The sequence below is a fragment of the Calliopsis andreniformis genome, chromosome 9 (genome assembly GCF_051401765.1).
Source record: "Calliopsis andreniformis isolate RMS-2024a chromosome 9, iyCalAndr_principal, whole genome shotgun sequence".
Classification (NCBI taxonomy): Eukaryota; Metazoa; Arthropoda; class Insecta; order Hymenoptera; family Andrenidae; genus Calliopsis; species Calliopsis andreniformis.
The window spans coordinates 19,131,597-19,145,233 of record NC_135070.1 but is presented as its reverse complement, the minus strand read 5'-3'; the positions used below and the strand labels follow the sequence as shown (position 1 = coordinate 19,145,233).

Here is a 13,637-nt window from a genome sequence, read left to right as displayed (position 1 = left end):
CATTGATTGAATTTTTAATATCAACTAACTGCTTTACAATATAATCATTGTTGTGCAAGGTGAAAAGCATTATTCATGGAAGTTGAATAGTTAAAAGCTAGAAGTGCTCGTATTAAACAATTAATGGGGAAACAAGGGCCGCTGTTATCTGTACATTATCTAATAGAACTGGAAACGTTATATAATATGGACAATGCCAGGTATGTATTTATAACCAGCTTGTGTGGTTTTGGCTACAGAATCGCGAATACGTCACTAATCTAACAAATCGCCTGCAGGAAAATGGCACGTGAAATTAATACTAGATGTTTTCGCTGCCATGCACGTGCAGTTGCCTAGCCAGATTGAAATGAACTGTGTCCGCTACACAATACTATTCTAAAATATTACAATCTCCATGAGTAGGTACTCGAACCCGAATCCACAGTGTTATAGTAATGACATTGGTTAGCTATAACCTTCGGAAGCGTTTTCAGCGAATATCATTGCCTCACAATATTGCATCTCTTTTTCAACGTGCCTGGCTGCATTTTAAAAGTGCATTCAGCGTCGCAAGTAAATCGTTTTTCAAACAGCCATGGCATCTCTTTCACAGAAACCGTTCACGGTTCCTTCCACCTGCCCAGTACTTTGTCCCGTTCCTTCGCGCAGCAAGATATCAAACGATATTTTCGAACGAGTGCCGATGAAACTCAATCAGGCATGAACGCTTCCAACTGATGTCTGGCATCCACTGTCTCCCCCATCGAAAATCATGTCGTCGAACGGAGCCGTTCGTGACGAAGAGCGTTCAAAGTCGAAGGTCTGGTCGTAGAGGGAAATGGGATAACTTGGATCGACGGGTATCTCGTCTAAATCGGTGCTGGCGCTGTGTGAAAACTGCTGCGACAAGGTAAGTCACTCAGCAATTTTTTAACCGCGTATTTTCCGATGAACAAGTGTCTGTTACGGTTGCGACATTGATGTTTCACATTCTAGACGATTAAATGACATGGTTCTCGTGTCAAATTAAGTCTGCATGTCTGACGCATGTCTCTCGAGTGCAGCGAACTATACATCAACGAAAACTTTTGCTGTTATAATTAATATTGTAGCGTAGAAGGTACGAAAAGGTCCATTTCAGAATAATTCCACAACTGTTTTGGTTAGAGAGCAAAAATAAACTGACGGTGGTCGATTGTGGTCCAGAGAAGTCAGAATGCCTGAGGGTTAATAACATGATAGCGTATTTAATAATACGAATTCTGCGGCAAGGAGACATAGATGTTTCGGTAATTTGCATATACGTAACAAGTAATAATTTAGAACCAGATATGCACGAATATGACTACATTTTTCCAGTCCCCAGTTGATAGTATTCCAAGAATTGGAATTTAGATATTGAAACAAATAAAAAGGTTCTGAAAATTCCCGAACTCGAAGCTCTGAAAATTTGGAAAAAGCAGCGTGTGCTGCTGAATATCTGTATATTCATCCGAGGTTACCCTAGATATCCCGCTATTGATTATTTTTAATTCCAGAAATGGGAGCACTTGTGTTTGAACCTTTCTTGCCAGCAGCACACCTTGGCTATATGTACAAAAACAGGAATGAAAGAAAAACAGAATCTCCGCTACATAGGAAATAAAATTACGACAATTGATGAAAAACAGAGAACACGAAATGTCTAACTTCATGCGCTTTGACTAACAAATCCCACTGTTGAGAACTCGCAGCGAAAACCCAGCGTAACTTCCGATAAAGCGGGTGGATTTGAGATTTCAGCGTTTCCCGCGGTTGAACCCCGCCTACCCCTAAGTTCTCAGTTCAGGATTGATTGCATAAGGCTGGATTTAAGGGCGGAAAACGAAGTTTCGAGTGTAAAAGGGAGCGGCGCTCTTAAGACTACCGGGGGAGAATTTTTCGGTGCACGTGTGAAGTTTCGTCGGGCGAGACTAAAAAGTCCAAGTTGTTCGAGAACTCGATCGTCGTGCGCGTTTGATTTTAAACGGTACACGTCGGTCGGAGCTGAACTTCTTCCTTCTTACGTAAATGAACATCGATCCGCGCTCCGGAAAGTTTATCGGATCGTGCTTTTTTCTCGACCCCGCTCGTCATCGATACTCGGCCGATCGTGGGAGGCTCGTGAGAGGCTCGTGGAAGGCTCGAGGAAGCCTCGGTCATTCGCTCGGCTGTGGTTTTCCACCGAATCGGACTTTTTCCCCTCGTATCGCTGTCGCCGATGTTTCGTTTTCGTCGTTATCGGAGCTTCGTGCGCGCGTCCCGGGAATCCCAACTTCTTCCTCGAGATATTACTTGTTGATATTGTGGCTACGATGGGAAAGTCTGTTTTGCTCTATATACCGGGTGCTCGGAAATATTAAGCACCCTTTTCCTGAAGACGAAACGATGTCGATGCATTCTCACGGAAGGTCTGGCTTTTTTGGGAGGAACTGTGGGAACGAGAGGAAACGCTTCAGGTGACAAAGATTACGCGGCACGACTGGCACGTATTTTATTCCGAAGAAGAATTATACTTGCATAAATGATTTATATATCCTGTTTCCCGTAGTTTAAATCTATTTCTCCCGGCGTTACAGCGGAAAGGGAATAGCGGATGTTCCGTCACGCGAATGGAGAAAGCGTCGCGAATAAAAATAACCGTACTGTTGCACGATCGAATTTCCCAGGAAAATGCTCGATAGGAGAGGCGCAAAACGTTCAGACGAACGCGTTTCTTTCGTTACACTAATTGCACCACCTAGTCCAAAGATTCTCGGGTCTATGTGCAGAAAGTCCTATCGATGGATGGAAATCGTTCAAAGCGGAGTCGTGTGTTTGCTCTTCACCGCTTCGCAAACTGTCCCCCTCTTGAACCCCTTCGACCGTTGGTAAATACTATTTGAGGCTTCTGTATGTAACTTGCGTCCTTTTTGAAGGACAAAATGCCAGCGTGCTCGTCTCAAAAGGAGGCAGTTTGCGCTTGCTCATCCCAAACAGTGACAACCGCGTTGTGGAGAGGAACTACACAGATCTGGGGATGAATCCACTGTTTAATTCAATCAAGAGAAGGGAGGTGTGTCACGAGGCAAAGTAGATAAGTATATTTAGAAGGGTTGTTTTTTGGTAAATTTGATTCACTCTGATGGACAATTTTTTGCACCGATGGACGAGAAAATATTCAACGTTTCACTGTGATAATGTAGGAAGAATTAATATTTAACTGAATTTCACATATTTGAGGTTTACAATACATTCATAGCTTTATATTACAATAAAACCGCATTCGTGTTACTATATTCACTCAGGTTTCTCACTATTTACCCACACTCCAATGTTTTTTGAGTCATATATAAAATTCACCAGATATTTTATAACTCCTTTTTACTGTGTTGTATTTAAATTTCGATTGAGCGGTATAAAATAACAGGTGTTAATAAATTAAAAATATAAATTATGAGCTAGTTACTTTATAAATAAAGTGAAATATTCATTTTCTCTCTACGCAAACGAGCTCCATGTATTCATTCTTCGATAATTGATATGAAAAAACAGAACCATTATCTCCATACCATTATCTCTCAAAGCATCAATTTCAACTCCAGTTCGCTACTGGACGTTCGCTATCATAAAAGCACAATTTTGATAAGTGATTCGAATATTTCAGCCAACAGTATATCTCATGCTCTAAATTGCAGCATCCCCGAAGAAGCTCCTCTTAATCCGCCGTCTCACATGTTTCGGCAACAGTGCTTCGCATCTTCATTTCCTCCGCGCACACAAAGTCACGGTGCTCAAAGACTTGGTGCGCTTCGAGCCAGGAAAACATCCAATATGCGTTCTATTCGCCGCAGAGCCACGAGCTCTAACGTCGTAAGGAAAAAGCCAGTTGGAAAATCCTTTAGCCTTGAAACTAGCTCCCCACGATCGGCATCGGTCCATTAACCGACCACAACCGAATGAAACATAACCGTTCCGTGAGCCGCTATCGTCCGTACGTCCGGCAACTTGCGGCCCCGTGGACATAATTCAGCCTCACGTACGCGATCCAATCCAACGGTCGCGTAATCTTGCGTACGTGTCCACGAGATATCGGCCTCGAGCCTCGCCTCGCCGCCCCAGTCCTTTCTCGTCGACGGAACGATTGCCCGCTTTCGTTCGCGGCTTTTGATTTACATTAATTGATTCCGATCCGATATCGCGGCCAAACGGACGATAACTATGACGAGATTCGATCTTTGCCATGCATATGTATAGGAAGGCCGATATCGGGACTAGACGATTTACGAGGAAAAAATGAAACTGCTGGACACAGCGGCAATATCGCGGGACCGTTCGTGGTCCGCGTTTATTACGCGGTATCGCGTATGTTAATTAAAAGAATAACGAAGACATCTGTTGCCGAGTGAGCGGGTCGCGAAAAATCGCTGGTGCAGTCTATCGTTCATAGGCCCTTTCAATTAATTAACAGTGTCACGTTCCGATGGAAACTCGTCACCGCTATGTGGAAACTCTCCTCCCTTTCTATTCTACCTTTTTCCGCCTAATTAAATCTGTCCGGGAATTTAAATGTTTCATCGAGGATTACACGGACCTCGAACTACCAACGGAACGAATATCCTATAATACAATCCCCTTCTGGTGACTATCTATATTCGAGACCGCACTTATTGGAGGGGCCGTCTAGCCAAAACCGATGAGAAATTCGCTCCCGTTAATTCCCATTTTGCCCGTTCGCAGGATTAACAATGTACATTCCGTTCCCTCGCGGTACAGAGAAATTTCCGAATCGTTATTGCCGTCGCGGTGCTTGCGAGAGCAAAGGGGGTGGACGTCGTTAGGTTCGATCTAGCGGAACCACGGAATTTCGTCTCGTGGCCGAGGAAACTCGTCCTGCCGTCGTGCGCGCAAAGTAACTTCGTCCCGAGCCGATGTCGTTGTCGGATACTGATTATAAAAGTTGTTGCCCGCGATTTTAGTCGACTCCAGTCCGCGAATGCTGTACTAGGGAGACTCTGAAGTGGGCCAAACTTCGCGGGACGCGTTTCGTTCACCTTGACGACAGGAAAACTTGCCTTCCAGTTTTTCTTCTTGAACTGCGGACACGCTTTGTTGCAGACGGTCTCTTCGCGAGGCTCTACGAAACTCATCGTCTGTTACTATTACGCTATTGAATAAAAAAAATTGCCAAACGCGATAGCCTATTGTGGATGCGTATAGCCCGCGGGAGAGCATTTTCAATTTTTCGAATGCTTTGTGTTTTATTATAGGAAACGAATGTGTGCGGATGGAAGTTGAAACTGAAATGCAAAAATAAATCGAAAATGTGGAGAAAGAATCTTTAATTGATGGGTCGTTTCCCTGAAAAACGGCTTGACGAATGAATTGTGCCTGACTATAACTCACCGTTTCTACTTGTACTCTGGATTTGTAAATGTGGACAATAATGGCAGCAGAAGCAATATTTACGGTAGATTCGATTCAGTAGGATATATGGGGATACATTGTTAGAATTGTACCATTTTTAATGCGTACTGTTTCACGCAGTAAGTAGAAACAGTAAGCCATGGTCAGACCGGCCGAGAAGTTATACCTATTACTAGTCATATTAACTTATCCAACCCTTCTATCAAACTTATATACTTATATAATATAAACTAATGGTAAATTTCGTCACTGGGTATGCATATTGTAATAAAATGAATATTATTACTTACGCTTCATGTTCCATAATCACGAAACTCCAAAGCTTACGCAGCTTAATACAGAACTCTACCCACCAACCCACATGAAAAACCTCATACATTATTCAGAAGTTTGTATTATTTTTGGAAACTAAATATATAGAACCTGGCATTTAACAATACCGCAAAATTGGTAAGAAAAGAAGGTAGTCCGAGAATTCCAAACATTCTCAGGGAATCGAAAATTTCATCTGGCATACAATGCATTAAAATGTGATCAAGCCCTCCGCTACAATTTCAGATACATCCGTGGCCGAGCGTGGACGTCGGACGGTGATGTACAGCGCGTGCTGCTAAACAATGGGTTGGTCGGTGGACGGCCGTAAATGCATCAGCATAAATCGTCCATTCGATGGAGCCATCGAGCGGTGAAAAAGGAACGGCCGTGGAACAAAAGGCGGGTGAATATTTTTTGGGAAAACGGTGGATTAAGGCGGGATGGTGGCTCGTTGCGTGCGGCAATAATGGAGGGGCGTCGCCGTGGGCAATAGTAACAGGCTGACCATTCAGGTTCACGCGTAAAAGCGCGTCGAATGGCTCTCGTTTTATACACCACGCGGTTTTGTTTTATTCCATTTTCATGGGAAATTATTTCCCCCTTACTCCTGTAGTCACGCTCGTAGGCGCCACTATAGAACTCTTTGTCTCCTTTAATTAATTTCTCCGACACCCTTCAATGGTTACACGTCGCAACAAATTGCTTAATTACCTTCTCCACGGTCACACTGATAACCCGCTTTATTTGTCGTATCAATTACCCTCGGTAAAATGATTCGTGATTCCTTTAATCACGGAACCGTGACACGACGATCTGCTGTCGATCGTTGGGAAATTCACGCTGAGATCAAGAAGAATTTTTAGTATTATGAAAAATTCAAATAGCTGAAACGAATTTAACAGACACGCTTTGAATTCTTAATACGTTATAAGTTTATGGTAAGTTGTGAATTATTCATACAATACGTGAACTCCCGTTAACGGAGTTTAAACTACATGCGTATACATACCCTCCAGTTGCTTGAATAACGTTAATATTTATAATAACTTACGTGGTAACGCGACGGCGCCACGGTGGGCGGTCTGTCGTAATTGCGAAACCATTTATTCTGTCTTCGTTGCCATGAATACTTCGTATCGCAATTCTAATTAAATTTTTACATATCTCGGCGTGCGCTACTTCATGTAATTGTATGTGAATGTACACGGTTTCTTGTTCTCCGGAGAAATCTGTTACATTTAGAATTGCGAATCCAAATATCTATTAAAGACACATTTTATGTATACTTGAATACCAATTATGTTATTTTGCCAATAAATGTGAGGACAAAGAGAAACAACAGGAAGTGTGCCAAAAAAAAGTTTATTATTCTTTCATGTTTACTCAAGCATACAAAATATTACAACTGCAATAATTTTTAGGTTTCTACGTGCTCACCGGTTTCCCGTAGAGAGCACTTAAAACGCGGAATGCATTGGCAAATGTAAACAATGATAGTAAAGGCGTATAACAGATTAATAAACTTGTTGAATCGCAAACAAGGAAAAAACATTTTTGTTTATTTTTTGTCGATCGTATACAGTTTGAAAATGTGGCGATATTTGCAAACGTGATAATCAGAGGCGCGATTCAAATCCTACAATGCAACGGGAACAATTAATATTCGCGGGAAGCGGGCGCGATAGCGCGACGAAACGAAATTTTAGAGAGCATGAAATCCACACCGGGAATTACCGTCATATAAACCAGTCGAGTGTTCTACGCGCCGATGATCCCGCGTAAACGGAAATATTTTTCAACTGGTGCAGGTGAAGCACGACCCACGAGAGCTTCTCGGAGATAGCGGCTATGTAATTCGAAATTTTATGCGAAGACATTTACAATCGTCGGAAAAAAAAGATTACATTCAAGATCAAGTGATGCGTTCCTACAGGTTGCACAGAGCAAATTTCACTCGAAATCATTCAAGCTTCATTTAAACATTCGGCACACCTCATCAATTACAAACGAAACGCTGTGTGATACGTACTAGGACACGCAAAGGATACTAAAAATATCCTTTGACGTCGATGAAAGAAAGAGTCAACGAGGCAACAAGGATAACGCAGAAGGGAGGTCACGAACTATCTAATTAATGCGCTCGCGTTTGATTCAGAGTAAACGTCGTTTATGTGTTTGCTTAGACACGAATATGCAATTGCGTGTTTGAAGATAGAAGTGCGCTCTTCTCTGAGTGCCTCCGACTCGGTGGCAATCAGTCGTATGTAGCGAATAAATATCGTTACGTGTCTCAAACGGTTTCGCCTTTCGCGCGAGCTGCACGCAGAATAAATGCGAGTCGGGTGAACACTTCGATCGGTCTTATCCGGCTTATCGAGTGTCAGCGAACATATTAATCATCCGACCAAGAAAATCGAAACGCGAAAGATTAGGTTTAAACGGGCCGTGCTAATTGAATCAGCGTTTCTATTAAACTAGGTAGTAAATTCATTTGCATTTTAACGACATAACAGCCTGGGAAATATGGTCCGCAAATATTGCTTGCAACGAACCGAGGTTTATAGAGCTATCAGCTTACAAACACTTGGAACGGTTTTATGTAGGTGCACCATTCATTAATTTTGATTTAAGATTGTAAAAGACGTATTGATGCAAAGATTTGTAAGTATATCGTTCAATATTTAATTTTATATATTGTATCATCAATCTAGTGATGCATTTGCCTGTCAGGTGATTTCTTTCAATTCCATATCGCGTTAGATGGATGTATTTCCTTTTCTCATTTTAAGATAATAATTTGATAACAAAAACAACGATAACAAGAATTCCGATTATCGTTTCGAGGAACTAACTGTCCTAGTTGTGCCAAATTGTAATTAAATAGTAATAGGATATTATGAATATTGACCGATAATATGTCGTTATATAATTGAGCTGTGATTACGTATTTGAATCGCGCGTAACACGTTTACGTCGTACATGTATTTTCTAGCTCGTGTTGCTTGGATTTCCTCGTCTATCGGGAAACACCGTACCAAGAATCAAACTATGATGCCACAAACAACAATATTTGCATCTAAAATATATCTATAGATATATCATTCTATGTTGTTATGGAAATGGAATCCAAAATAGAAGCTTTAGATCAACACAGTAACCCAGGTTGCGACAAAGTCTTAATGTAATCGTAACAGGAAGGTTATAATGCATGAAATGCCCTTAAGAGAATTCTGTAACGCTTATTGAATCAACATACCGCGATATATATACATTTCCTTTTATTTCACTCTACGGAAGCATTTCTAATCTTATGGTCCGCTGTTTTTACGATATTTGTGCAAACGTATGAGTTGACCTTAAACGAATTTGACATAAACTTAAACTAGAAGGGTTTGAAACTGAGAAACCATCAAGGCATCATAACGCTAAAATATTAAGAGTAAACTGTTATGATATTAAGGGTTCTAAGGGTATCGAAAGTATTAGAAGTGTTAAAAAGTGTTAAAAGCGATAAAGGTGTTAAAAGGTGTTAAAAGATGTTTAAAAAGTGTTAAAGGTGTTAAACGTCTGAAAATATTAAAGGTGTTAAGACACTAAATCGATCAAGTGGATACGTCTAACAACGAGCTTTAAAGGGCATAGAACAAACAGAGCTAGCCAAGTAGTTTTTCACAAGGTAGAGTATTCAAGCTTCGGATCCAGGTCAGATTACGTAGGAGTTCTAAGGACCTCTTGATCTAGATACTGGCTTAAGTCAAAAAACTTGGAAGGTGGATTGTGAAGGTGAATCAGGCACGCAGACCACGCATTAGAACAGCTCTAGTCAATTCGCCAGAGACGGGCATTTCACTCGTTACAACTTAGGAAAAGGTTTGAAATATTCCAGACGCATCAGCTTTTCACCCTGATTCTCTCGATTTACTTAAGCATCATAGTGAACTGTCGACAGAGCGTTGGCAAAGCACTTCTCACCGAAAGTATCGTAATAATCGCGGTGACGATTATACAAACCACCTGAATGTTCGGTATCCCGGTAATGCGTAGCAGCCAGTTGTACTTGTACCCGTAACACTGTGAAGCCATTCCGAGCACGAAGCAGCATATACCGAGGAAGTTGTGACCGAACTTGATGATCACAGGTCTAATCAGTTTACGAAGTTTCCCAGCGATAAAGACGGGGTAACCGCAGAGAGTCAGGATGATCATGATGATGACCGAGCTGATGCCCAGGAGCGCGTGAACCGACCGGTAGTGAACAGTTTTATACCTATACATATCCCCTACGCCAGCAACGATGCAGATCAGACCGAGGACCTGCAGGACCCAGTGAACGTGAGTGTTTCCACGCCGCGAAAGAAACTTCGCTGAAATGCTTTCATCCGCCAATGCGACGATGCCCTCTGACATCAGCAGGACGTACTGAAAGGACGTAAGATCGAGTTGTCAGGGTCTGGTGGAAGTTACAGTCGTTCAGCCAAGTCGTTAGAAGTTCTTTGGCCACCTCGGTTAGACGAGGTCCCCCCCTTCTAAGGGATGAGCAGAGATCCTTTAGATCCAGGGTCATTCTTGAATTTCGATTTCGCGTAGAGCTCGTCGCACGAGTGTGTAAGTGGAAAACAAATGGAGCAATTTGAATCGCGCGCAATCGCCTCGAACCACGGACGAGACTCTTGGGCAAGGTTACGCGAACTTCCTCTGACTATTCTATGCTTTCTCTTTCTCTTTCCCTTTTTCCCTTGGCAGCCAAAGAAGCTTCCACTTTTTCAACGACCGTATCGTAAAAATATTTCATTTGGAAAATGAAAATCTTGTTTTGCCGGATACATGATATCTCCAACATTGCTTGTCAAAATGTGACAAGATAAAATGGTCATGAATAAAATTGTTTGGATGAATCGGGTCAAATATTGTGATTGACGCGGCAAAGTGTTCCAGCTTTGAAGATCGCCTATATTTTACTTTCCACGTTGAGTGTCTTTTTCAAAGAATACCTGTTATGGATCACTGAACCTCTGTCATCGTCAATCGTAACGATTTTATTCATGCAGAAAGACATGCCTTTCTTCTCTGACTGAATTATTAATCACAATCCTGACGCTCTTTGATTCAACCAGTTCGTAATAACATCGTGATACGACATTTTGCTCCGTATGATGTACTATTTCATAAAAACTTGATTAACATACGTACCCCCAGACTACAGAAGAGAACATGCACATCCACCTGGACGACGAATGAGTAGTAGCCAAGAAACAGTGTCAAGCAAGCGATGAGTATATGGTTGACAAGATCAGTCACGAAGGCGAATATGCAGCATAAGCTTCGCTTTGAGGATGGTATACCAAATTCCGTCGTGCTATCGGAACTCGTCGACGGGAGATTCACCTTGACATCTTCCAGTGAAATCGGCCTTTGTTCCATTTTTCTGACGCGTCTGCTGGTACACAAAAAATCAGGTAATCTTTGGTCATATATTCTAAAAAAACGGTAAAGATTTATTTCTGGTGGCCATATTTCGTTGATTCGCCAATGCGTTTCGATGATATCTGACTTGGATACCAGCGTCACCGTATCGCTCGACAAATTCGTCAATAGCGTATCGGGTGGGGAATCTTCAATGACAGCGACCCGGAATGTTTACCGATGGTCAAAGAGCAATGCGGCGATAGTAATTACAAGGTGAGATAAGGGGAATTACAAGTAGAACACGGGTTGGTGCTTGTGTCGGAGTGATTACATCGGGGAAAGCACAGCGGTACTGACCCGTTTAAAATCGGGCCACTGATCGAAAGAAACGGAAATGAGTTCGTTGATCCCGCGTAGCCAAGCAAACGAAAACGTAAAGGGTCGTGCGACCTGGCGTATAGAAATTCCTGGCTTGATGCGTTCCCGTGTAATTGATTTATCGATGCAATTCCATCAACGAGACTCCTCTTCTTGCGATCTTGTACAAATGCGCGAGATACGATGTTAATGTAGTGGTGAAGCTCGAATCGGAGTGATTTCTCGTGAAAGAATAACTGGGAATTGTAGGAGCTACCACCTTTTCTACGAGGAAGATTCGCTTCGAAGGGAATCGAAATTCATTGAGTGCCCGACCACTTGACCAAAGAAGAATCGTTGTTTCTTCTTAGCCAGATAGAATTCGTTTGAAAATGCATTTTCTTAAGAACCTCCTACTTTAAATCATCGATTATATTAATGTAAAAATAACTTTCAGCATTATTCAGTACACAATAAGCAAACGAGAAAAGTTTTTAGCGAAACGTAAACAACCGTACTTGCTGATAAATTTTTAAAATGGATTTTGTTGAAAGCAAACTTTTGTTCAGGAAGGAAAAAAGAAACTTTTACAGAATTTCGATTCGTTTGAGCACAAGGAATTGTCTCGCTATCGACGAGAAGCCGAAGTCGTTTCGTCTCACAAAAAAAGACAGCCAGTTCCTGAACATATTTTCCTTCCCAGCCACCATAATCTGTTCAAGCAGATTGAAGCCAGTAAATAAAATAAACAAGTTTCCTTCCGTCCGAAAGACGAGCACAGGTCGCGCAACTACAGGGGCGCATCCACGTTACGTTCATTCCGATTTATTTTGTCCACAATATAGTTCGTTAGCGCGCTTCCTTCGTCCCAACTTTTCTCAAAAATGTTCCCGAAGACCTGCAGAAAGACCATACGCGTGCAACTACCGCTTAAAACCTACTATTCGCGGTTATTATCGCGAATTACGTGCTATGGATCACTTCTAATGAGATTCGTTAAACGACGTCGTTTAATTGAATTTCAAATTTCGAAATTTCCTCCACACCCCCGCATCGCGCACGCTGCGGATAACAATTACGCTCGTTCACGGAAAATTCCAGCAGAATGTTGGGGACTCGGTCGTTGAAAAACCGAAATTTCGCTGAATTTTAAACGGCTCGTTAACTCACCAAACAGCTCGTTCTCCTTCGCGAAATTACAGGGACGCCTCTTTCTTTCTTTTTTTTCTTTTTATTTAAATGACACAGCGGCGCACAGATCCGCGTGAATTCAGCACGATTCACGAACACGTCGTCGTGGAGCGAACATCAATGACGGACCAAGTGCGCGATCGCTGTCATACTAATTGAGGAAATCTCAATCGACTGGAGCTCCGCTTCTGCCGCAATATTGAACACATTTTTTCTCTTTCCCCGCGCGGAAGAAACGATGCAGATAATTGGAACGGCGAGGCGTCAAGCTCACGTGATCGTCGACTCTTATTAATTAAAGATAGGACGCGGGACGTAGGTTCGTGACATCGATAATATAGGAGCTGTATTTCGCGAGCGATCGCGACCGCGATGGATTCGCGCGCGTTCACCCTTTAGTAAAGTTCGGGGGCGCGTCAGGTGCGCGCTGGTCCCTGCCGGCAATCGGAGCGCCGCATGCAAATCGGACGCAATTTCGCTGAAATCAGATTATTGAATTTAGATTCGATCGAACCTGGAATAGAATTATAGGAAAAGTTCGATGGGTAAGCATTTAATCGAGATTAATACGCATACCTTTTCGTCGGAACCGCATTTGGGTAGCATACAGTTACCGATCGGAATCGCCAGAAATAACGACCAGTTCGTTGTATTTAGCAAGCAATTTATTTTGATTTAATCAGCGGGTAGCGTATTTAGCCAGGGGGGCGCGGACCGCCTACGGAGAATGCACGCTGTGTAATTTATTTGCTAATAATCACTTTAATTACGGAATGAAATTATCTTGGCTACAGTTTCGTGGAAAAATATAGAATAACGGGTTCGTAGAAAGATATCGCTATCGAATTAGTTAATTCGTTGCTGATGGAGCACGATTTTATTCGGCTGACACGCGTTCCAAAGCTTCGAAATATCGTCTGTTGCTCGCGGGCGTACCGAGTCCTATAATTTCGTGAAATACT

The 13,637-nt window shown here is 42.3% G+C and overlaps 1 protein-coding gene and 1 long non-coding RNA gene across 3 annotated transcripts; one reads left to right on the top strand and one right to left on the bottom strand.

Moving 5' to 3' along the window:
- The first annotated feature begins 764 nt into the window (after nt 1-764).
- LOC143182991 (uncharacterized) lies at nt 765-7,071 on the top strand. The gene is made up of 2 exons (XR_013002544.1): nt 765-892; nt 5,965-7,071. It is a non-coding gene; the product is annotated as an uncharacterized LOC143182991 (long non-coding RNA).
- Nucleotides 7,072-9,607: 2,536 nt separating this feature from the next.
- LOC143183273 (transmembrane reductase CYB561D2) lies at nt 9,608-12,874 on the bottom strand. Of its 2 annotated transcripts, none has more exons than XM_076384790.1 (3): nt 12,655-12,874; nt 10,912-11,158; nt 9,608-10,140 (listed from the first exon to the last, which is right to left on the bottom strand). In XM_076384790.1, the coding sequence occupies exons 2-3, from the start codon at nt 11,140-11,142 to the stop codon at nt 9,640-9,642; spliced, it is 732 nt and encodes a 243-aa protein (XP_076240905.1). In that variant the 5' UTR covers nt 11,143-11,158; nt 12,655-12,874; the 3' UTR covers nt 9,608-9,639. The 2 variants fall into 2 exon arrangements, with proteins under 2 accessions (XP_076240905.1, XP_076240903.1); XM_076384788.1 differs by having other exon boundaries at nt 10,912-11,155.
- Between the last annotated feature and the right edge of the window lie 763 nt (nt 12,875-13,637).